A 21,774-nucleotide genomic window follows, 5' to 3' on the forward strand; every position below is an offset into this window, starting at 1 on the left:
AAATGACCCAGTTTCCTGGAGGGTCAGTGAACCTCTCACAAGACGCCTGTGGCCTCTGGACAGTTTGAGTTTTATTATCTGTGACCAGTCATAAACTTTTTATTATCTGTGACCAGTCATAATAATAATACATGAGCACAATACAATCATAAAGACACACAAAGGGTGTTATTTACTTTCATTTACTTTTACTTTCATTCACCAAAACCAGATTTTCTTCTGGAATTAATTATCTCAAGAAAACCATATTGTTTTGAATAGATAGATGCAAGAAATAAGTATTTTTAAAATAAATTACATGAAGAAAACAATATTTTTAAGAAAAGCATCATTTCTTTATTAGTCTACTTTAAGAAAACTATAATTTTTATACATTAAATACATTATTTCACGAAAAACAGATTTTCTTGTATAGATTATTTCTAGAAAACATTTTTCTAAATAAATTATTTCAAGGAAACCACATTTTCCTAAATACATTATTTCAAGAAATGCCTATTTTCCTTTTTTTAAAAGCCTTATATTTTGTTTATATGTTATGGACAATATACCTGATTAATTCATCAAATTAATAATCTAATCCATCACTGTGCAACAGTGACCTGGAGGAAGAGAAAACATATCCAGCTGTTAATCTCCTTTATATTTGTATACAATGAGTATGCATCCTATGTTTTGTCAGAATATCCACTGACACAAAGAATATAATTAGTTTTAGAAGACTAGAATCTAGATCTTAATCTAGCTTCAATATTGCATTGTTTTGGTGGCGATCTTCAGCGGAAAAAAAATTAGAACTTAATAAATCTGTTGAAATAGACATCTGTGGAAAATATGGCTTTGTTTTGATGGAGAAACATCAAATAGGGTGAATTATAAAAATGCATAATATCATAAAAAAAAACTTTAGGCCGTTCAGTTTATTAGGCTTTCCCTTCTTGCTTACACATGTCTATCCATCTTCCTCTCTTACACTCACAATCACGTCTTCACTTCCTCTTCTGAATCTCTCACCCCTCTTCATACCTCCCTCTCCTCTGCTCGACTCACCCTCCTCTCCCTGCCTCCTCACCAATCTCTCTCCAGAAAAGGGCATCTTCATCCTGGAGAGTGAGCCGCTGAAACGCTGCGTCACCGTGGACCGCACCAACCTGGTGCTGGAGGACTGCGAGCGGCCGACACGCCGCATGCTGTGGAAGTGGGTCTCCCAGCACCGCCTCTTCAACGTGGGCACCAGCACGTGCCTGGGCCTCAACATGTCGGACACCACGCAGCCCCTGGGCACGTTCGAGTGCGACCTGGCCCAGCCCGTGCTGTGGTGGCGCTGCAGTGGAAAGATGCTGCACGGGGCGTCCCAGTGGAAAGTTGCTGTGGCCGGACGTTTGTTGGTAGTAAAGAAAAACTCTCATCATGTGTGGAAAAGGTACAACACGGCGAGAGAAGGGCCCTGTTCATATCCATATGAAGGTAAACACCTGAGATATCCTGCATTCTAATGAAACAGCTCATCGGTCACATTTAATACGTTTTTTAAATGAACGCTTGGTGTTTTACTTGCAGATATCCACACTTTGTTGGGGAACGCACATGGCATGCCCTGCGCTTTGCCCTTTAAATACAACAACAAATGGTTCCACGAGTGCACGAGTGAGGGGCGTGAGGACCATCTGCAGTGGTGCTCTACCACCACTCGCTATGACGGAGCTGAAAGATGGGGCTTCTGTCCGGTCCAAGGTAAAACTCAGACACAACAGAGGCAGGAAGAAAATTTAGTCCAAGGCCCACAATGAAGATTGATAGATAGATAGATAGATAGATAGATAGATAGATAGATAGATAGATAGATAGATAGATAGATAGATAGATAGATAGATAGATAGATAGATAGATAGATAGATAGATAGATAGATAGATAGATAGATAGATAGATAGATAGATAGATAGATAGATAGATAGATAGATAGAGTACTTTATTCATCCCCGAAGGGAAATTAAGTTGTCATAGCAGCCGGTATATTTGAATACAATAAAATACAATACAATAGAATAAAATAAAAATATTGAGGTAGAAAGAATAAAAAACAGAAGCACAAGATAAAGTAAAATAAAATAGGTAGATAAGGTGCAGTGGCAAGATGATGGTAATAGTACTGATGATATGATGGTAATGTTATTTTTAGACAGTATATAAAAATAGTACAGTATATATAGTATAGTAATTATACCAATATAATAGCAGTATATAGTAATAATGGCAGCAACAGTATATATAATAGTAATAGTAATATAATAATAATAATAATTATAACATGTACACATGTATAAATATGTGTATATAGAATTATGTATACAAAGAATATACAGAGAGTATGATATAATATATGATATATAGTAGAGGTATGAATATAAGTATTTGACTATACAATAGGTAATATAATATACTATGAGTGTAAGAATATGTAGACAGAGTGTGCAAAAGACAATATTATGAACCTAAACCTGTAACCTTTAGGACCCTGATCGGACCTGGTATTAACATCTGTCCCACTTGATCCGATCACCAGTGGTCAGTCACGTCTCCAGCACCACATCCGGCTGTGGTCTGGGAAGCATGTGGCCACATTCTGTTCGCTGTGTGAATCACAAATTCATCATGGGCCACATGTGAAAGGCCGCCTTCTCAGCTGGCGTCCCCTGACCCGCTGAAGTTTCCACCACATTCTCTTTCACCCAACATCAATAATCAACTCCATATCCCTGCTACATGTTGCCAGAAGTTTGGAACACATGAATGCCCTGGAACCAGGATCATAAAGATGTGTAATAATTAGGTGGTTGGGTGTCAACATACTTCTTACCATATAAAAATCATTTTTTTCCCACTGAGATTTGTTTCGGTAAAACTCCAAATGAACCGTACCTTTTAAAACTCTCAGCATTTCTCCTGAGGAGGCTGGTGATGGATGGTAAAGATGCATCCTGTGATCACAATTTCCTTTGTTGTCTCCCTTCACCCTCTTAACATGTTTACAAAATAATATCATGCCACCTCTTCACATATCAGTTTCCTTTTGCTTTTTAAAAAAAAAAAAATCATGCCTTTATTCATAGATTCCAGTTGTGAGCATTTCTGGGAGTCAAACCAGGAGCTTCACGCATGTTACCAGTTCAACCTGTACACCATCCTGACCTGGAGTCAGGCGCAGTCCACCTGCCAGGCCCAAGGGGGAAACCTGCTCAGCATCACCAGCTTGGCGGAGCACAGGTACATCAGAGGTAGGTACCTGGTTGGTTTAAAGATTACACAAAAACTACTGAGCAGATTTTCATGGATCCCCAAACACCTTTCACTGATTTGATTTCCCTGGGAATAATTCATGTCTCTTCATGGAAAAGGCATGTTTAAGGGGCTGATTCCTATAGGTGGGTGCAATTTGATTTAAAAATCTGGATTTAAATTTAGTTCATTTAAATGTGGATTCATAGGGGGGGAACTTTTCCCAGCCGCTGCACAGTAGTAGATGTGGTGCCAAAGCAAACAAAGGGCTGGATGTAGTGTTTTTGTATCACTATCTTTAACATTGCGAGATAGCGCCCTTGTGTTGAGTTCCATTCTAGGTCATCCTCTCTCACATTAAGTTTCCTTCTCACTCTCTCTCCCTTTCAGTTATTTTGTCTTCTTCAGTAACACTTGTATTTTGCTCAGATTTGACATCGTTCACAACATGCATGTTTTTGTATCTTGCCTTAGATCGACTGGCAAGTGTGGGAGTGATGGTGTGGATTGGTCTTAACCACCTGAAGAACGGTCGTGGCTGGCAGTGGTCTGATGGAGCACCTCTGTCATTGGTCAATTATACCACAGGTACCGATTATTTGTTTTATCCAAGAGCCAATAGTTCTGAGTATCCCTGGCAACAGCTTTATTTATGGTTATGATGGTTATTCTCTATGGGCAATGAAATCTATATTATGTATATATGTGCAGTTTGTGGCAAATAGATGCATTGAAGTTTAATAAACTTTGATGAAAAGAAAATTGATTGATTTTGGCAATTATTACTATTATTACAGTTATTAATAATATCTCTTTATCACTGTGTTCCCATCAGCGCTGCCTGCCAGCCCGCTGAAGGACAACAGACAGTGTGGAGTGTACAACTCGGCCTACGAGGGTCACTGGCAGAGCCTTTCCTGCGAGTCTGCGCTGCCTTACATCTGTAAGAAAACACCCAACAACACCAGAAGAGCTGAGCCACTGGGTGAGAAACACACACACACACACACACACACACACATACATTAACACCTGACAAACTCCCCTTCATCCTCACAGGTGTCTCGACTGTGTCAGAGGTAAATTATCTGTCAGAGTGCGCATTGTGCTGGAAACTTTTTTTTTTAGCTCGTGGGCGGAACAGCTGCACTGCACCTGGGGAGTGAACTTCTGACCCGTCTCTCTGCAGCGCCGTCGGCGGCGAGACCAAAACAATGTCTGCTGTGAATGTGTGTTGTTATTTTGGTCTGTGCTCTTCTGAATTCTCCTCTCCTGGTTGGTCTTTCTCTCACAGAGAATTGGCAGTATATCCATACGGAGTGTGCGAATGGCTGGTGGCCTCATAACGGCTTCTGCTACCGAGTCCTGTCAGAATCCGAAGGAGGAAGCTGGGAGGAATCCACCGGGGCCTGTAGCTCCCAGGGCGCCAACCTCACCAGCCTCAACTCACTGTCTGAGGTGGAGGTGCTGCTGAAGCTGCTGGCCAACTGTAAGGAGCATCGTGCATAAACAGATGACTTTCTGTTTGATACTTTTGGATATGTCAACGCTATATAATGGTGTAAATTCCCTTTTGTGTGCGTATCTCCATGTTTCTCAGTTTCTGGGGACGGTCTGGAGGTGTGGATCGGTCTTCGGAAGCGGGCGACCTCGCCGGCTGTGGAGTGGTCGGATGGCTCACCGGTGGATCTCACTCTCTGGCATCAGTATCACCCTCCTCGCAACCTGACGGACGCAATGCTCTGTGCCAAAGCAGACAGGAAGGTGGGAAACCTTCAGGATGCCTCAGGGCCAACATACAGAGACAAACAATCATGTACACATTCACAAAGTCAAAGATAGTCTCCAGTTAACCTGACCCCAATGTCTTTGGACTGTACACAGGGAGAACATGCAAACTCCACACCCCTTAAGACGTTTAATGTTCCATAATTTAAGACAAAGCAAAGCATCATGTGTCTAAGTTGAGAAGCTGGAACCATCAAATAACTTTAACGGAATGATATCATATCCAGTAATCATTTTGTTCCTGTGAAGTAGTAGATTAATCATCAGATTATAACAGCTCTGATCCTTTTTTAAATGTTTGTAATTGTTTGTCGGTTGCTCTCCTTTCACAGAAAGGTACCTGGCTCTTAGCGTCATGTGACGAGCGACTGCCGGCTGTGTGCAGAAGGCGGAGCCAGAACCCAGGTCAGCCCTCGGGATCCTGGGACGAGGATTGTCCTGAGGTAGGAGCACGGATGCACATGCAAAATCAAAAAAATCTTCTCATTATAAAACTCAAAGATCGTCTTAATTGTCATCTGATAGGACTTTAACCACAATGTGGAACATTAAAGAGCAAAGGTAACATCTACAAGCACAAGATGCCTATCAAGGCCCAGCATAAAACCACATTTACTTTCAATAGAACAGCATTTTTATTTCGATCTGCACCAAACTGCAAAAAATCCATAAATATCAGTCCCTTAAACATGCCGGAAGAAAACCTCAGAAAAATTTAAATTCACACCATGAATCATTCTCTGAGAAATCAATGAAAATGTTTTTAAAAAATGCCCTCACAGTGTTAAAGAAAGTGAAACAAATATCCTGCATGTGCCCCCTGATCTGGACCTGCACCAAAATCTATTATTAACGGGTTCTTCCCGACCGATACCACTTCCTTCCACCAAGTTTCAGACAAACAAACAAACCTGTTCCTGCACATGCATGAAAACGGCTGATGTTTAAAGTGTTGCTCTCGCACCGTGAAAGCTTCCTCCTAACTTCTCACATAACCCAATGATTTGCAAGAAAATCCGATTTGTTGACATTTTAATTCTGGCTCCACTGCAGCACACGGATGACGTGCTGAGCTGCAATACAATAGCTCCATACAGAGCAGGACGTGCACCAGGAGGAGCCACACGTCCTGCTGCAGCTCGACTTCTGAGCACGTTGCCCCCCCCCAACCCTTCAAAAGCACAATAAGCTGATTCACTGGACTGCTGACGTATTGTCTGGCATTCATGTTGCTCCTTGACTCTGTTTACAAGAAAATATCAGACTCCTGACTCATCGGGCTACTTCTGTGGAACATGAGTCAAAAATATGGCCCTGAAGGCACGATATGAGTGGACATGCTCGAGCAGTGGCTGTTTATCCCCGAGCGTGTTTTAAGCAAACAAAGCTGTATTTTCCTCTTTAATCTCGATAGTGTCTGTGTTGTGTGATGGCTCAGTGCAAGTGAACGATGTGAAGTGGTTCACTTGTTGTTAGAATGTCTGTCAGCAGGATATAAAGGATTTCACACTCCAGTTTTAAAGAAAGACTTGAATTGTCACTGTATGTTAATGTTAGTGTTGGCCTCTGGACCCCAAGTATGGAGCGGACGGGGGGGTAGATGGGCGACCACACGATCTCACACAGACGAGGACTGGGTGGATTTGGAGTCAACATTATTGTTGAGTTTTGGAACTGATCCCAAAAGGAAACATTCAAATTTAAACTACAGAGTGAATATTTATTTTGAGCGCTGTGGCTCTGTGGATGTCACGCTCCGTCACTTTGCTCCAGACAGATATCTCAACTGTGATTGGATAGATCGTTAAATACATTAATGAAGACGAGAAGTTTGATTTCTAACGAGTGGTGATCCTGTGACTTCAACTGATGTTACTCTGAGATGTGCTATTGCAGACAGTCCTGAGGGGATTCATTCTAGTACCTTCTCTTATAGCGCCATCATCAGGGCAAAATTTAAGCTCAGACAATATTTTGGGTCATACTTTCACTATTGAAGCAGAAGCCAAAGCTGATTTAAAAGCTGTAAGTGAACCAGATCTCAAATCTCACCAGACTGGTTAATGCTGTAAGAGCCAAAGCACTTAATAGTTTAACTAGTGAACTATGATATGTTATGTTTGTGTAGTTTATTTATGGTGTTAGAAGAAAACCTTTATGTTGTTATAACGTATGACAGGTGATGGTAAGATTGAGAGAAGTCAGTGGAGGTTTGGCTCGACAGAAGTTTTTCACTGTTTGGTATGTAAACAAGTAAAAATCTTTTTTCATTGTAGATTTGTAGCTCATTGATTCATTCAGACCGGATAGGTAATCTCGGACTGACTTGTACAATATAGAACAAGACTGCAGCAGCTTAATAAATACTACATATATGAAGTTGTTTCATAAATGTGTTGTTTTATTTTTGCAGGGCTGGAAGCGACATGGTCACTCCTGCTACACGGTGACGAGCCATGAGCAGAGCTGTGATGATGCACAGATGGGGTATTACTGCAAGGCTCCTCTTCTTACTGTGGAAAACAGGTGATTTAATGTGCAAAGGATTTATTAGAATGACGTGTTCTCAACAATAAATTCCGTTTGTGGCAACAAAGAGTCTCTGTCTCCTCACCCGTCCCCTTCGTCACGTCGGCAGGTTCGAGCAGGCGTTTGTCAACAGTTTGCTGAGCGAGAGAGGAACCAACAGCAGCTTGTATTACTGGATCGGCCTCATGGATCACAGGGAGACAGGAGAGTACAGCTGGCTTCTTCACAACAGTTCCGCTCTTCCTCTCACCTTCACAAACTGGAACAAACATCAGCCAGGTAGCCTGTGTTTGAATGAAAATATTTGTAAATCACAACTCTGTGTGTTGTTAACGCTCCTTCTGTCCCTGTCCGTGTCCTCAGCCAGTAGCGGCGGCTGTGTTGCCATGTCCGGTGGACCCGCTCTGGGTCACTGGGAGGTGAAAGACTGCAGGTCCTTCAGAGCCTTGTCGGTGTGCAAGCAGAGTGTGAGCAGTTACCACGATCTCCAGCTGCCAGAGCACCACATTGACGCTCACGCCCCCTGTCCTGCAGGCTGGGAATCACAGTCTGGGCTCCTCGACTGCTTTAAGGTTGGATCGTCTTTTCTCTCTGCTCCTCTCTCCTCTCTCGCCTGAGTCACGATTCAGATTCATCCTCTCAGCTTCGTCACTCTTTTACTCGGCTTGTGTGAGGGGAAGTTCCTTAGATTAAACCACAGAGTGAATATAAAGATGGATGACGTGTCTCCACTTCCTCCCACTATCCAGAAAGGAAGATAAAATATACAGAATTTAAAGACTTACGTCAATAATGTAATTTGGAGCCAGATTCTGCAGAGTAGTGATCGAGTTGTGGAGGCCTGGTATCGTGATCCTGTCTATGCACACATTCCTCCGAACGCGAGTCAGTCTCAGCTTTCATTTGTGACGTTTCTCTCCGTTTTATACTATCTTATAACAAATTAAAAGCGAATTTACTGGAGAAATGACGACTTGAACAAATATCAGTGTGATAAGTGTTACCTAAAATGACAGAAATAATCTTTCAGAACATCTTCTCAGGAAATACGGAGAATATAAATGAAAATATAAAGGAATAAAAAATCTCATGTGTGTTTCAATATGTGCGATCCATTTCTGCAGTATGTTGTCCACGGATCCTGTAGCTCTGTGCTGACAGAATGCGTTTGCTCCTCTAGGTGTTTCATCAAGAGAAGGTCCTGATGAAACGCTCGTGGGTGGAAGCAGACTTCTTCTGCCAGGCCCTCGGGGCTCAGCTCGCCAGCTTCTACCACCATGAGGAGCAGGTGTTTGTTAAGCAGCTGCTCAGTACCATGTTTAAAGGGTTGGTACAGCCCTCTGGGCCTCGTACATGCAGGGATGTTATATAAACTGGTGAATGCATCAGTTGAGACAGTGTTTTTTCAGTTAATGCACATAAGGCAGCGAGGACAGAATTAATTGTTTTGTACAAATGACAAATGATGATGTTTCTTCAAGAAATCACAGATAAAAAAATGTTTTTGTAACTTCTGTAGAATCAAGTGAGCAATAGTGTCAAACTATATTTTGTATAGACTGTGAGATGATTATATTGAACAAATCCATTTGATTTATCTGACTTTATATCTCAGGAATCTCTGCTGGGACCTTGTCCCCATCACAGGACAGTAGTGGCTAGTTTTTCCCCAGCTAGCATTTCTACTATTGTCCTTGCTTTTTTTTATTTTCATTATAATTTTCATAATTCTATAACGTGGCCTTTAAAGGCACAATACAAATCAAAGTTATTTTTATAATCATTTGGAATTTTCAGAAACTGGATAGGCACTATATCAACTAAACAATTATCTGTAAAGTTATACGATTTTTCTTACGCTGATTATTTATTCCGACACAACTGGACTGAATTCTTCCATACTGCTGGTGAAGTATTTTAATAACTGTTGCCAAAGTTCAAATCTGAAAAGGCTTTTGAGACTTGCTCCATGGACTTGTGTTGCAGTGTGATTTTTCTTCTGCTCCTCTCTTTTCAGAACGCAGGGTCGCTGGTTCTGGGTGGGTTTAAACAAGAGAGACCCTGAATATCCCGGAGCCTGGGAGTGGTCCGACGGCTCCCTTGTAAGCCCACAGTCAAGTCCACTAATGTGTCTCATTTACCCTCATTTAAATTCAGATTCATCCATTACAGGATTTTGTCTTGTGTAGGTGGTGACGTCCTTCATAGAGGATAAGAACGAGGAGGACGACAGGAGGGACTGTGCCGTGTACAGTGACCTGACCGACGTTCTGACACCGCAGCCCTGTGACACCAGACATGAGTGGGTCTGCAAGGTGCCCAGAGGTGAACACCCTCACCCTCACCACTCTCCACACTGGCCTCCAAACGATCAACACCAGTCTCCTCTCATAGGATTTCACTAAACTCTGATCTTTTTCGCAGGTGAAAAACTGAAAAAACCCTACTGGTACACTGAGGGTGAGTATAATACTTATATTATTTGCTTTTGACAGACACAAACTTTTAGTGTTTATGAAATAAAGCAACTAGGAAAGATATGACCTTGGTTTCTAAAAATCTACCACGTGAAGACTCCAGGAGCTGAAACAGCTTTTTATTAGCCGCTAACTGAAAATGTTAATGTTTTATACACTTGTAAACATGTAAGTATTAACTTAATATTATCCATATCTTTATTTCTACCCCTACCTCTACCTTTTGGGGAGTTTTGGGGAAACAGCACCAGTCCTAACAGTACATCAATTCATTATAGCCACTGTATTATTTTATTAATTAAAAAAGGGTCCTGTTTTAAGACTGTCGTCCGTGCTCCGCCGCAGAGAGCCAGCCCTGGGTGTTTTACCGCGGAGCTGAGTACCTGCTGGCGAAGCAGCCGTTTGCCTGGGACGCCGTGTCTCTGGCCTGCCAGATGATGGGATCCTACCTTCTGTCCATTCACTCCAGGGAGGAGCAGCACTTCGTAAAGGAACGCTTGCGGCGGGTGGGTTACAGCCGCTGTTCATATACTGTACACAGACTCCCAGAAATTCATTATTGTTATTATTCTATTATTTTATATTCAGTCATGCTATATATTCTGTTTAAAGCACCTTTTTGTGCAAGTTAAATTATTTACAAATGAGAATCTGGTGATAAGAGAATGTGATTGGTAAAAGAATTTGACTAATGCAAATACTATACGAATAGACATATAACTTATCTGTTGTACAGTTCAAGTGTGTCTAAAATGATAATCTGTACATTTCTACTGTAAAATATGATTAAAATAGGATGTCAGTAGTTTTAAAAGTAATACATGTTTTTCGTAATGTTTAATTTCTAAAGCAAACTATTTCAGAATATTTTTTTCATCTCAATATCTACTTTAAGTGACAGGACAATTCAACTTATTAACAAAGTAAAAGCATGAATTTAGAAAGTCAGTCTTTGCTCGTGTTTAAGCAAAGCATTAGCTCTAAGTGCACAGCCAAAGAAATGTACACGTGCTGGAACAAGTGTGAACACAACTGAACAAGTGTGAACCCTCATGCCTCATACAACCTCAAGTGTTTACAGACACGCACTGAATAGCTGAAACGCTCCTCATATGTTGACACGTTCGTGCTCGAGCGCCTTTGCACACAGGGAGCAGGAAAAAGGCCGATTGTTTGGCCGAAGCCTTCTGGACCCGACCAAAGAAATCTCTTGTGGCGTCGGGGCTTGTGAGGGATAAAGGGAACAAAACAAGGCGATGAAAGACAGTGAAGCACTTGCCAAGGAGAGACCCTGAATGGCCGCTCATGTCAGAGGGGCTCTGAAAAAACATCCAGCTCAGTGAGGAGAGGATTGCAAAGGAGGAGGGTTAAAGTAAAGTTCTTTTTTTTTATCCCTCTCTCTCTCTTTCTTTCAGCTCTCCCTGGGCCCGACTGAGTGGTGGATCGGCCTGTCCGTTGAGCAGCCAAGAGAGGAAGTCATGTGAGTACATTTAAGATTAATGAAAATGTAAAAAAACAACCTCACATTGTTTAAAAAGGTTAAAAAGAAAAGTACTTTATCCACCAACTGATCTGGATCTGTATCAAATTTTTGATGAATTCTTTCCTGACCTGTACAACATCCTTCCACTTGGTTTTGTTGAAATCCACATGCAAATTAACACACAAGCCAGCATACAAACTGAAAGGGGCAAAGACCTCCTTTGCGGATGTAAGAGAAAATGAACAGCTTCGGAATATATATATTTGTGTCTGCGGCCATAATTTTTGTTCTGCCCATTTAGCATAAATTCAGTCGAAACCACTTTTCCTGTGCGTGCTCACATTATCACATTAAACATAAAGTTTTCAGTTGCAAGCAGACGTCTATCTTGTAGATTGTTGCTGCAATATTGGGCGATAAAAGAAACAAATTTCTTGTTAAGTTTCATAAAGATCAAAACATCCGCCAGGACGCCAACAGAGAATCTGTGCATTTGTTTGCAGGTGGACCGACAAGACAATAGTAGACTTTCAGAACTGGGCTCAAGAGGTTGCTGGCCAGAGGAAAACAGGGATGTGTTTCTCCATGTCCTCTTCAACGGGTAAACACATGCACATGCAGAATAACACACTGATACATGCACGGTGTACTTGCACATGCTAGAATAAGGTGAGGTTTTTGTGGCGTGTTGCAGGAAAGTGGTCAACGAATAAATGCAGCGATGTCCACGGCTATGTGTGCAAGAGAAAGACTGCGTCCCTGTTGGAAACGCCCAGGGAGCCGCACTACATCGGAGGATGTCCGGAGAAATGGTTGTACTTCGGACACAAGGTTCAGACACACACTTGGTCACACACACACACACACACACACACACACACACACACACACAAAAACACACGGTGCCTCAGGTGGTTGGGGAGTATCTGTCTGAGGAATTACACCTAAAGTGAAGCCGAAGTGCCTGAAACCTGTATTCTCTCAAATGACCAGCTGAGGGCGACTCCACTGTTTGAGAAAATGAGTGCAGTTAATGTCTATGAGAAAATGACCCTTACCCTTCTCACTTGATTTATAACATCATTAGGCATTTTCCAAAGGAGTTCATGGTTTCACTCTCTAGTTTCAAATCTTCTCCAATACAGCATGATGTTCATTTTCTAAATGATGTTCCCAGTAAGACTCAAATAGTTGATAAAGTACTATATGCATTGAGGCATGGATAACATGTGATTTACAGTTAGTTCCGTCCAATGAGTGCAGGTCGCAGGTGTGGGATTATTGTCTTTAAATTACAACATAGCAAAAGACACTTCCTGTGACATAAAATATTTATTGAGACTACAAATATAAGTACATTAATAAACACAAATATCTTTATATCGCCTCAAAACTACATTATATTGTTTGATAAGCCATTTTTTTCAGTTCATATGATGCTAAGAAATCCAAAGTGTTGTTGTTTTTGAATGACTGCTGAGAAGAGCGTCTCATTTTACTGCGTTTTCCCCACAGATCAGGTCTAAAACAGTCACAGCCGCCTCTGGGACTGAAGCAGGATGTTTATATTTACATACAATGTTCCTAGAGTTAAAAACCCAACTGAGGATGTTCAAGCTGAGTCAACCTCAGTTAAGACTAAAACCATCTGATCTTCTCTTAAATCATCGAGCTTCATATCTCAACGTGCAATTTATTGTAAATATATGCTGACAAAGGTGTTCAATGTCGATTTTTGTATTTACTTACAATATTTGTTGATAAGAATTTTTTATGACCAAATTTGTACTAGTTAATCTAATTTAATATAAACAAAAATCTACAAACCTCTGTTTAATATATGCATGTTTTAGACACAATCTAATTTTCTTGAAAAAAGTAAAAATTTATTAGAATATCAAATATGTACACATTTATATCCATGTATGTGAATACAGTACATTTCCAAAAAACCGCCAAGATGAGCATAATAGTGTGACCAATTAAACATTTTAAATACAATTAATTTGGCGTACTAGATATATATTCGTAACCTACAACATATTTCTAAAAAGTTTTCTAAAAAAATATTTTTCAAACTAGATTTGCTTCAGTAGCAACACATTTTCTAATAATACAAATCATCAGTTAGAAAATTAAATCAATTCATTTAAGTAACTAAATAGTGATATGGACCCTATGGATCATTTATCACTCTGCTGCACCAGATTAGAGCCACTACCTTCAAATAGATTTGGTCTTTAGCAGGAAGATCATTGTTCTGCATAATAAACTAAATTTAAAGCCTTGCAGCGATGTGGGTCCTTCCCCTCCTTGAACATAAAATATAGATGGATGTCCTTTTTTGAATGCCTTTATTAGAGCGCTGACAGGAAAGAGAGGTAAGTGACAGAGATGAGAACAACATAAAACAAAGTTTCCTGGCTGTGGTTCAAGGTCGATGCCTAAAAGCCCAAGTCCATAAACACTGGTGTTAAAGCATACTGTTATCAACCGCCTTTATGAGAACAGTAAAGAAGTGAACGTCACCTTATTGACCTTTAACCACAAGAGGCACCAATTAGAGGAGTTCTGACTGTGAGAGGTAAACTATAATTAAATGAATCATTTTATATTCATGTTCTTGTGTGTGTGTGTGTGTGTGGACAGTGTCTCTTACTTCACCTGCCTGACAATCCAAAGGACGGAAAGAGTTGGAAGGATGCCCAGTCCATCTGCTCGTCTTTCCAAGGCTCACTGGTCGCTATAGAAGATGAGATTGAACAAGGTAGAGACTAAATTAAAAGTTCACCCACCTGATGAGATGCAAACATCATCAAGGCAAGATCACATTGTTCAATGTAAAATATTATTGTAAAAATGTATAAATAATGTAAAATTGTCATTTTCCTTTCCACCAACATTTCCCCAGCTTACATCACCATGCTGATGCAGGGCAGCTCTGTAGGCGTGTGGATTGGTCTCGGTGATGGAGACATCATGAGGTGGACCAATGGGAAATCAGTCAGCTTCACCAACTGGTCTCCAGTTGAACCAAAAAGCTTCCTCACAGTAAGTTGCTGTGAACTGACCCTACTGTTGGATATCTACTTATTTGTTGTGTGTTATTATTATGTGTATATGTGTTGATGTGAAGTCAATATCTGTGTCAATTTATTTTTTAATAAATAATGTTAATTTCATCTGTTCGGAATGATGGGTGGTTTTTAATACCACATTAGATATGATCCTTAGTCAAAGCATAGACGGTATCTTAAGATGGACGATGAGGTTCAAGCGAATCATGATGTTTCCCTGTTTTTGTAGTTTCAAGTAAGTAATTAAAATCAAACTTGCACGAAAAAATAACATTCGTGACCAATACTGCAGCCAGCCACCAGGGGTCAATAGGGAGCCGACATCTTTATACACAGTCAGAGTCAGGAATGGGATCAGAGCTTCAGCTTTGTCACTGCGACTCGGACAAAAACAGATCATTCAACCAGCAGACCGTGAGATCCAAGTCCTCTAAGACCTGGTTTTAACAACCTGTGCAAACACCAAACAGATCCTGACGTGTTGCATCAGTGAGCTGGGACAACATGTGTTCATGAAATGGGTTCGTGTGCATCTGTGAATTAATCTGTTGCATATTCACTCCCAGGAAAATGACTGGCTCAGTGGATTCGCCAAAGAGCCGTTGTGCATCGTTCTGTCCAACAACCACAACTTCCACCTGACAGGAAAGTGGTACGATGAGAAGTGCAGTGAGACTGGGTATGGCTTCGTCTGTCAAAGACCTCAAGGTAAGATCCTGTTAGTTATTCTCTCTTTGGTTTTACTTCGTCATTATCTGTCTTTCATCGCCTCTCTGAGGGTTTTCAGCACATCTGCTTTTCTCCTTTTTGCTGCCAGCTTTCTCTTCAGCTCCAGCTCTCTGATGCTGAATGGCCTTTCATAAGCTTCTCCTATGACTTCTCCTTTTATCTCTGCAATTCGTAGAAAAACCCATCTTGAATTAGAATATTGAGTCGTGACGGGTGTTTGACAGTGAGAAATTTAAGAAAATTAAAGCAACACCTGATGTATTATACTTGGGTTTGCTTATTGTCACTGAATAGCATATTGTATTTATCTTGATGTAGATCTACATGTAGTTTTCCCTCTTTACATATAGTCAAACATGTGAAACTATTCTTTTGTTGACATGAGTGACAGTCATTATCGTCCTTAAAGGGATAGTTCACCCAAAACATTTTAATTCACTCACGATCTACTCACCACTATGTAGTTGGAGGGGTGGCTGAAGGGTTTGAGTCCCTAACAGTGTTGCAACCAAATCCAATACAATTGAAGTCAATGGTGACCAGTTGAAATTGTCACGTATTGCATTTTGCTGCAAATCATTTTTGAGTGAACTGTCCCTTTAAGTAATCGTCCTGATCTCTATCTCACCCCCCACCTCTCTTGTTTTGTTACAGATACCTCCAAACCCCCCACCCACTCCTATCACCACCCTCTCCCTGATAATATTGAGTACAGGACCCGCAGCTACAAGGTTGTGTCTGGCAACATGAGCTGGTACGACGCCATGCACTTGTGCATAGAGAATGATTCTGACCTAGTGAGCATTACAGATGCCTACCACCAGGCTTTCCTTACTGTCCTTGTCAATAGATTGGCACTCCCCCACTGGATTGGGCTGTATAGTCAAGACGTATGTATCCTCTCGTCCAATATGTCCTGTATGATTCTGCACCGTGTGTGTCTTCTGTTTGTTTGCGCCAGAGATGTGGTGTTGTGTGTGTGTGTGTTTGCTTTAATAGAGGTAGTTTTTAAAGGAATAGTTTGAAACTTTGGGAAATACAAGAATTTGTATTTGCCCAAAAACTATTTCTTTATTTCTGGTTATTGAGCATGAAATGCAGATAATACTCATCAGCATGCATGTGTTTAATTTTAAACTAGTAGTTTAATACTTTGTTTTTCTTTTATGAAAGCATGGTTTGTGAATGACACATGTCACATGACATCTTAAATTGGCAAACGTTGCCTGTTCTTAAAATGTTTTAAGATTTTATATTTCTTTAGACCAATGTGTACAAACAGAAGCATTCTGGCTCGAAGAAAGTAGTTTGGAACTAAATCTTACTAGAAGGAAACATTTTACGCACAGGTCTAAAGTATAAAGACAAGTGTTACAAAATGTTCTAAAGACTATCCTCATGTTTGTTTTTTTTGTTTACTTGCCCATAGATGGCCAGCCAGTTGTCTCAAGTGCCTCCAGGAGTCTTTTCTCCTGGCACCCTATCCACAGACATGTGGTTTCTGAAAGTCAGATTCATGTATCACGAGCCCTCATGGAAAGTCTTAGTCAGAGAGAGAAGGGATGTATTAAGTTATAAACAAAAGCTGGGACACCTGTAGAAATAGTTTTTATTGAACTTTAATATTTCCATGACTGCAGGGAAACTCTATGTTTCTTAATCCCTGAAAACGCAATTTTTCTGTTTTGAATTTACATGATTTTTATTTTAACTTGGGCAGTTCAGCCCAGTTATCATTACACACAGTATTCACAATCACATGCTGTCACAAACTACTGGTATAACTACCTCTAGCTCTAATCAAACTAATAAGCAAGCTGCATGCATACATTGACATCCGCTGCTGCATTATAAATAAACAATGCTACAGGGAGAGTGCCACCACAGCTCGCAACCTCTTGACTGACGTACTTGTGACTGTGCTTCCTTACAGAGTGGCATCAATTACCAGTGGTCAGATGGCAGCGACACTGTGTACACCCACTGGGACGCAGCCGATGACGAAGACGACTTTCTGACAGGAGAGTGTGTGTACATCGATGTGAACGGAGGCTGGCGGAGAGCCGACTGTGAAACTCCGCTCCCAGGAGCCCTGTGTCACGTCTCCACACCGAGTCAGTGACACCTCAGTGAAACGGGAAAATCTGAGTCTCGACACTGCGTCTGTTATGTTTGTGTTAAAATACAACAATCTCCCTTTTGTCTCCTCCTCTCCCAGGCCATAAACCATTTACCTCCTATGACGGAGCGTGTCCGTCCACGTGGGTGAAATTTGGACACGGCTGTTACAACTTTGAGCCGGTGGTGGAGAAACTCACATTTGAAGAGTCGAGAGAGCACTGCAGGCAGAAAGGTAGGCGTCCATAACATGTGATTTAAATTATTGATTACATGTATAATTTCTATTTTGAGTTTGTCTAGATAAAAGATAAATTAAAGAATTGGCTGCCACATGGAATTCTTACTCCCCCTACAGGTCAGAGGGAGGAGCTGCTTAGAAAAGGGTTAGGTTTTTAGAAAACTGTGGTTCAGTTCTTACTTTGAAGGAAATTGATAAAAACAGTAAAATCCTTTACAGTCTCTACGTAAAGCTGGTTTTATATTGACTGTCTATACATAAGAGTTTTTTAAAAAAATATAAAATCGTATCTAATTCTAAAGAAGTTTATTTTTCCAAACATGTCAATCTGTTCCTTGGAACTGCGCAGTCATGATGAGTTTGTTGTTCTTCTGTCCCTTCCCAGTCAACACCTCAGATGTCCTCACCATCGAGAGCGAGACAGAGAATCGTTTTGTGCTGGAGCAGCTGTGGTCATCGGGGCTGCGTCACCAGACCGTGTGGTTGGGGATGCACTTCAACATCGACAGTAAGAACCCATTAGTCTCCCTCTACCAATCAAATGATCCCAGTTCCCGGCAAACCCACATTTTTATCAAACTGTTCCCTCTGTGCTTTTAGCTGATTCCATGTCCTGGGTGGATGCTTCACCTATGGATTACACCAACTGGCCTAACAAAGCCCCAGACTCCAAGCTGCTGACTGCAGATACCTGTGTGACCACCAGCGTGGGTGACGGTGTGTGGCACCTGTCACGGTGCAATGAGCGACTCGGCTTTGTCTGCAAAACCATCTCAGGTAGGTTGATATGGACGCTATGGGACCTTCGGAAATAATATTGGTTTCCCTGCATTGAACACATCCAACTTTTCTAGCTTTTTTAAAAAATGATGGTGGTGCCAATAGAGACTGAAGAACATTGAGACAAACTCGGACAGATTCCAGAATAGTTCATGTATCTCAAAGTTGTCCAACTTCTGAACCATCTTTATGTTTTTTTTAATGATGCACTTATGTACTTCATTGAGTGGGTCAGTGCTGTTGTTGATAATGGACCTACAGTTATTAGTGTGTTGATGTTTTATTAATTTTAAGTCTATCATACTGTTAGATGTGGTTTTATTTCAAGTTAGTATAATTAGTTTTTCTACGTTTGGGTGATCTCGTCAAGACAAATTCCATTCAACTTCATTGATATGACAATAATACATTTTGAAATATATATCTGTGTATATATAAAATGTGGACAAAATTGCTGGAAATGCCCATAGACATTATTATGTAAAATTAGGTTTTCATATGGATTCTATTGATACTTATTAAGATGAAATATGATAAGATATATTAAACCTCACTGTATGTTTTCTTTTGTAGATGGAAGTTCTGAGGTGGAAGTGGAACCACTGAATGGTAAAGTGCACTTTCACTTGAAGGGTTAATACATTTAAGACAGTTAATGTGTCCTGTAGCTGCCATAAGCACAAGTGCAGTGCTACCTGTGCCAAGGAGCTGATGTTTTTGTCTATATGTTTGTTATTTATGAGGATTATGCAAACATTTTCATTGATTTCTCAGGAAATAACTCCCGGATGTTGATGATAAAAATCCAGGATATTTAGAAGACTGATATTTATCAATGTGTGTAGTTTAGTGGAGATCCAAATAAAAATCCACATCCAATTAATTTGAAACATCCTATCTTACCATTTTAAAGAAATAAAACTAAAAATCCAGGATCCACCTTCTTATCCAGAACGAATAGGTTCTTCTTTGTGTCATGAACCACCCCTCCGAATAGTTAAAAGTATGTCAGTAGTTTTCGAGTAATCCTACTGACAGACAGAAATAAATGGCAATGAAACATAACCTCCTTGGCAGAGATAAAAAACACTTTGTATCTTCTGACATGTAATCATCCAGAGGGTGATCATACCACACATTGAAACAAAAGCCTAACTTCTGTGTGTTGTGTGTTACAGATTCACACCATGGCGTTGTTGCTGCAGCAGTGCTGGTGGCTGTACTCATCTTTGCCCTGCTGGCAGGAGCAATGTGGTTTGGGTACAAGAGGAACACTACACGCTTTCGTGGGATCCCGATTCTGGGAAGTGCTTATTACAGACAAACAGGCTCCCAGTCTTTAGAGTCAGATGGAAATGTGCTGATGACAGACCTGGAGGCTCACTCAGGAGAATAGCACTCAGCGACTCCCCTTTCCTATTTCAAAGTATTCTCCATCTCTCACCAGCTTCACCATCAGGTACGAATGCCACAAGACACTGTAAAGCTGTGACGCTGACTCCTCAGGACAGTGGTGAGACGGTGACGGCCAAATGTTTCTTTCATTAATCCGAGGAATGGAATTCAGTCACTCTCAGTCTGCAGTTTTCATTAACTCAAACCATTTCAATGGGAAATGTTTGTGAAGATATCTCCTGTGTTGACACTGAATATAATGCATTTGAATTTCTGTTGTTTGAAGTAGAGGAACAAAGTTCACACAAATTAAAATGTTGAAGAAGGGATGCTAGCGATCTTAAGATTTGTAAAGGAGTTACTGAAACACTTGTTTGTCTGTTAATAAGAGGATTAAGTGTTATCGGTTTAAACCATATAGGAAAAGAATTTGAATAATAGGGAAATGTTTGAATTAATAATATTCAGCCAGGTGGGGAAAATCCTGGTCTAACTGTCAGGGTCAAAAGAAATGTACATTGTCATAAGTGAGTGACACATTGATGACGAAACTGAAAAATATACAAATTATATTTGTGATGTCATTTTGTACATTTAGTCGAGAATCCAGGAGCTGTAAGAGTTGTACATGTGGAACAGCAGTTTTGTCAGTATTACTTATTAGTGTTACTTATCAGTATTTTTTTTTTTACTTAATTTTCTAATATACTGCCTGTGTATGGATAACAGAGGTTTCTTTTTATATATATATATTCATCTGACAGAACATGTGTGAGGCATAACTGATGATTTGATTTATTTTTTTCACTGTTGTCTGTGGATGTAAAGCAAATTATGAGATTTATTTTGCACAACTCTCTGTTTTTAATAAATTTAAAAGTAGGCTTAATGGATAAGTGTTTGTTTATTTGAGTGTCCATATTGAGTGTCATTGCATTTTTATATTTGGTCCAATGGTAACAATCATCACCATTGAGTTCTGCTTTGTCTGTAACAGAGAAATTTAAGAAATAGAAGATATCAAGCACAAGTTCTATTGTTAGCACACAGCATGAGCATTATTTTACCTTGATATAAAACAACTGAGCTCTGCAGTTGATGGATGCTTAACAACAACGTCCATGTCTTAGTTGACAGAACCTACCGAGGTCTTGTAAAGGGTATAATCGGACAAAATTCCCAGGAATGTCAAAGGAAGTTTAAATAAAATATGTCCAAGTTGACACCGTGGAAACCAGGAAAACGATTTTCAGTCATGTACCTGAATCAGAGAGAAAAGTGGCATAGTTAGAAAATACACACAAACAGATTCTGGCTTAGACACCTGATACAAAGCATTAGTCAACCATAAACAATGTATTTATCTTTGTAGATATCACATTCACAATGTAAAACATGTTTTGAGAAGCTATTGTGACTCTTTCACCACCAAAATGTAATCAGTCCATCTTTGAGTCCAGATGAATGTTCGTACCAAGATTGAAGAAATTCCCTGGAGCTAATCTTGAGATATCGCGTTCACAACGATCGGACTGAGGACAAAAACAATACTAATCCTCCAGGCGGAAGTGGTTTCTCTCTGACTTTATTTTCCAAGTCAAATGGTTTTGTCTGTATTTTTGTTATTTATGAGGATTATGCAAACATTTTCATTGATTTCTCAGGAAATAACTCCTGGATGTTGATGATAAAAATCGAGGATATTTAGAAGACTGATATTTATCAATGTGTGTAGTTTAGTGGAGATCCAAATAAAAATCCACATCTAGTGAATTTGAAACATCCTATCTTACCATTTTAAAGAAATAAAACTAAAAATCCAGGATCCACCTTCTTATCCAGAACTAATGGGTTCTTCTTTGTGTTTTGAGAAGCTATTG

The 21,774-nt window shown here is 40.2% G+C and overlaps 1 protein-coding gene across 1 annotated transcript in view; it reads left to right on the top strand.

Moving 5' to 3' along the window:
- Nucleotides 1-20,666, top strand: part of pla2r1 (phospholipase A2 receptor 1) — a 20,997-nt gene extending 331 nt beyond the window's left edge. Inside the window, exons 2-30 of the mRNA XM_061068616.1 lie at nt 1,087-1,467; nt 1,561-1,734; nt 3,112-3,276; nt 3,752-3,865; nt 4,113-4,262; nt 4,572-4,766; nt 4,878-5,041; nt 5,398-5,508; nt 7,479-7,591; nt 7,704-7,873; nt 7,958-8,166; nt 8,775-8,920; nt 9,612-9,696; nt 9,784-9,919; nt 10,019-10,054; nt 10,417-10,577; nt 11,487-11,551; nt 12,058-12,155; nt 12,249-12,385; nt 14,204-14,321; nt 14,466-14,605; nt 15,198-15,339; nt 16,015-16,250; nt 17,294-17,474; nt 17,579-17,713; nt 18,105-18,227; nt 18,320-18,496; nt 19,073-19,108; nt 19,678-20,666. Coding sequence (XP_060924599.1) covers nt 1,087-1,467; nt 1,561-1,734; nt 3,112-3,276; nt 3,752-3,865; nt 4,113-4,262; nt 4,572-4,766; nt 4,878-5,041; nt 5,398-5,508; nt 7,479-7,591; nt 7,704-7,873; nt 7,958-8,166; nt 8,775-8,920; nt 9,612-9,696; nt 9,784-9,919; nt 10,019-10,054; nt 10,417-10,577; nt 11,487-11,551; nt 12,058-12,155; nt 12,249-12,385; nt 14,204-14,321; nt 14,466-14,605; nt 15,198-15,339; nt 16,015-16,250; nt 17,294-17,474; nt 17,579-17,713; nt 18,105-18,227; nt 18,320-18,496; nt 19,073-19,108; nt 19,678-19,895 — 4,316 coding nt within the window. The 3' untranslated portion in view covers nt 19,896-20,666. The remainder of the gene's footprint in view (nt 1-1,086; nt 1,468-1,560; nt 1,735-3,111; nt 3,277-3,751; nt 3,866-4,112; nt 4,263-4,571; nt 4,767-4,877; nt 5,042-5,397; nt 5,509-7,478; nt 7,592-7,703; nt 7,874-7,957; nt 8,167-8,774; nt 8,921-9,611; nt 9,697-9,783; nt 9,920-10,018; nt 10,055-10,416; nt 10,578-11,486; nt 11,552-12,057; nt 12,156-12,248; nt 12,386-14,203; nt 14,322-14,465; nt 14,606-15,197; nt 15,340-16,014; nt 16,251-17,293; nt 17,475-17,578; nt 17,714-18,104; nt 18,228-18,319; nt 18,497-19,072; nt 19,109-19,677) is intronic.
- The last annotated feature ends 1,108 nt before the right edge of the window (nt 20,667-21,774 follow it).

Source organism: Limanda limanda, chromosome 3 (assembly GCF_963576545.1).
Source record: "Limanda limanda chromosome 3, fLimLim1.1, whole genome shotgun sequence".
In the NCBI taxonomy this organism is placed as follows: Eukaryota; Metazoa; Chordata; class Actinopteri; order Pleuronectiformes; family Pleuronectidae; genus Limanda; species Limanda limanda.